Source organism: Peromyscus leucopus, chromosome 8b, assembly GCF_004664715.2.
Source record: "Peromyscus leucopus breed LL Stock chromosome 8b, UCI_PerLeu_2.1, whole genome shotgun sequence".
In the NCBI taxonomy this organism is placed as follows: Eukaryota; Metazoa; Chordata; class Mammalia; order Rodentia; family Cricetidae; genus Peromyscus; species Peromyscus leucopus.
Genome location: NC_051086.1, coordinates 67028527 through 67032072, shown reverse-complemented (window position 1 = coordinate 67032072; position 3546 = coordinate 67028527). Strand labels below are relative to the sequence as shown.

The window sequence follows — 3546 nt, the reverse complement described above, 5'->3', positions numbered from 1 at the left end:
AATACAGTGGGCCCTATTACCCCATTTACAGGTCAGAAAACTTGAGTTATAGTAAGGTAAAATGACTCTTCTAATGTCACAGTGATAATAAGACAACGAAGTCCCCTTATGACTGAACCACATCCCCTTCCCTCTGTGTTGTGTTGTTCTCCCAGACAGAGTTTCCCTCTGGAATGTCAATCTAATGACCCTTAGGATCAACATTGTCCATCTGGGTCATGCATTCAGGATTATTCCCAAACAAATCTACAAGCCTCAGAAAACCCCTGTGTCTATTTTTTAATTTGTAAATCTGTAGGCCCTGGTTCCCCACTCCCATATAGGTGTTTCCATTTTCATTAGAAGCTTTGAGAGGATGTATTGAGTCCATGTAACCAAGCGGACATGTTAAGGTCTCAGTATTTATTCATTGTCCCTGCTTTTACAAACTGTAGTTTATCCATAATAGCACCAGGCAGTTTCAACCCAAATGAAGATCAATTTAAAATCACAAACTATATTTTAAAGAAAGATTTATTATGAAAATGCCTCAAATCAATTGCATGGTCATATTCACAATAGCAGAGAAATGGTGGACCATCCTCAAGGAGACACATGTCCTTTAACTAAATATAAGTAGTAGAAATAACACTGAATAAAATCACAAAGTCTATATAAAGACTTGATTAAGAAGGGGGAGAGGAATTCTGAATGGAAGGAGCAAGGCACTTCTCAATGAAGAGTGTCAGGGCTCAGGAGACCTTCCCTGAAGTGGTTCCTCCTGCAGCTCAGTTCAGCTCCAAGTCATTCACATACTCATTGACCCAGGGCAGGCTGGGGTCAGCACAGACTTGCCTGCCTCTTCTAGTGAGGAATCTGTAGAAGAAGGAGAGGACAGATGAGAATCCCATGGTACCTTAGAGGACATCTAGCACTGTCCTTTGCGGGTGGTAGGCATCTCATTCTGTTGAGCATTGCTTCTATGGGCAACCATGGTAGATGGGATCTTTCCTGGAAAACCCCGACACTAGACTTCCTGGAACTCTGACCTCTGGGTGTGTAGCTACGACCCCTGGGGTTCCCTATATTAGGAAATGGTGGGTTTTATGATCAATATGATCCCAATTTTTCATTGCTCCTTGAAATGGTCTTTCTATGTAGAGTGTGCATCATTTTGACTGTTTCTGGTTTCATGGCTGCTGGATATCTTCATCTCCAAGAGCCACCACCCATTTTAATGACCATCCAGTTACTATCAGAACTCAAAAGGTGACCTCATGACCTCACTATTCTTTGGCAGAGCTTCCCCTTAGAAATGAATCCTTCTGTTAGTCTTTTCACATGAACTTGGCCCTTTAGAGTCTTACCCTCACCACATGTGTACTTACACCACTGCTGGCTTGGAGCAAAGGCTGCTGGTCTCATAGTAATCGGTCACAAAGTTTCGAGGAAGCTTCCAAGCAATGTAAGAAAAGCAGCAGAAAATTGGATGGTCAGAGTCCACTGGAAGAAAAAGCTAGGGTAAGTTCAAGCCTGCTATTTATTCCAGATCTTCCCTATGGACTACTAGAACCCTAAACATGGTCCCTTGAATGCATGGTCCTCCACCCAGAATGAGACTTTTACTCTAGAAAGACAGTCCTCGAAGAAGGGGAAAAATTCTCCAAGATTGAAACCGGATTGAGTCAGAACACCTCTCCATTCCTTCATGTTTCAGGTGGGGGAAATCAAGGCACAGGGACAGACAAGCTTAAACCAGAGAGAAAGCCAATTCAATATCTGGCTTCCAGCCCACCATTTCCCTCTATTGGCGGGTAATTCTTAAGCAAACAGGAGCTTCACTATTAGTGACTGTCTGGTAGTCTCTACTGTTAACAGCAGAGTCGGGGTTCTTCCAGCTCCCTTTTCTCCTCTGACCAAATCCCACTGTTGGTCTGGCCCCAGCTGGAAAACTGAACCCACTGGGTCTCCAAGGGAGCATCCATAGCAGAGTTCAGTTACCTGGTGCTGAAAGTGCTGGAGCCCAGAAGGCAGCCATGACCAGCAGGAGAGAGAGAGCAGATACACACAGCTTCATGGTGTTGCTGGGGGAGAGGATGGAACAGAGCTGAGACTGCAGAGACCAGAAGCTGCAGAAGCTGGCTGAGTGTTGTGCTGATCTGAGCTGGGAACCCCTCTTTATAGGGACTCTGGGGCCTGGGAAAGATGTGGGGGTGCTGGGGAAAAAATGGAATATCCTGAGTAGACATGATGTCATGGCATGAGTAAGGAAACTGAAGTTGTCCGCAAGTGAAGAGTTCCTCACAGACTGTCTTTCCCAGCAGTGACATCACGGAAGAGAAAGGAAGGAGTTGGAGGCGAGAGGTGGGGTGCATGCTAGAGGGGGAAGTGGTACACCAAACATAATGACTGAGATGAGGTGCTTGTGTTTGTGAACCTGAGAGGAATGATGCAGTGTTTACACCTGCTAGCACGGGCTGTGGATAGGAATTCACTGCACTTGGCACCTCAGACAGTGGAGCCTCCATGTCAGTCTTTCCAGATTGTCTGGAATCTGTGGAACAAACATGGGGTGTGAGCACAGACAGAAGACACTGGCCACTCCAGACTCTTCCACACACAAACATACCATCCGATCAGCAGCATTCAGAAGGGTTGGTTTAGCTTATGTAGAACAAGGGAGAGGGAGAGAGACAGAGAGAGAGAGAGAGAGAGAGAGAGAGAGAGAGAGAGAGAGAGAGAGAGAGAGAGAGAGAGACTGAAAAAGAAACCAAGTTTGGGAGACCCACACAAAGAATGTTCTAGTATACAAATAAGCATTGATACCTAGTGATAATGAGTATGTGCTGCAGACAGAACATGTAGCCTACATAAGCAGATGCATGTTTTCTAGTAGTCCCTAGGAAATGCCTCATGTTCCTAGCCTCTGGGGACCTGTGTAGGAGATGCAGCCTACCAAGGCTGTAGTCAGACTAAAAGTAGTGCAAGTGAGGGAAACTGGATGATGGACCCAGTCTCACTCACAAGGTCGACTTGCCTCAGACCTCACACTGCAGCATCCACACCCACTGACAGAAAACAAAGGAATGAAGAGGAAGCCAGTCCTCTTCAGTGCTTCCAAGTGAAAAGCTGGGAGGGGCAGGGCAGCATCCTGGGGTACTTTTGGTCATTTCACAAAGTACAAGTTTGTCCCTATTCTTCCTCTTCTCCCAAAGCCCAGACCACACTCCCTCATCTCTGCTGCTCTTTCTGCCCTCAGCCTGGTCACCTAGCTCTCCAGGTCTTGTGTTCTGGGTTCACTGACAGCACACAAGCTAGTCTTTCTCGTGACCTTCTAGGGTTGATGCAGCTAATATACCTAATATGACTACAAGTTTGATTGTAATAGGTGACCAAATACTAACTTGCATTTCTCTATATCCTAGTTAGTTGGTAATAACTTTCAAGGACTAGAAAATTGCATTACATTGTTAAATGAGTTGTATAGGTACAATACCTTGAACCTGATTAGAAACATATGTACCATATTTTTCTAACAATTAATAATCTTTTTTCCAGAGTAGATTC

General features: G+C 45.1%; 1 protein-coding gene across 1 annotated transcript; it reads right to left on the bottom strand.

The window, feature by feature from the left end:
• Positions 1–497: 497 nt before the first annotated feature.
• On the bottom strand, positions 498–2242 carry LOC114707719 (C-C motif chemokine 4-like). The gene is made up of 3 exons (XM_028890540.2): positions 1981–2242; positions 1368–1482; positions 498–855 (listed from the first exon to the last, which is right to left on the bottom strand). Exons 1-3 carry the CDS (start codon positions 2234–2236, stop codon positions 768–770), a joined length of 459 nt encoding a protein of 152 aa, XP_028746373.1. The 5' UTR covers positions 2237–2242; the 3' UTR covers positions 498–767.
• Between the last annotated feature and the right edge of the window lie 1304 nt (positions 2243–3546).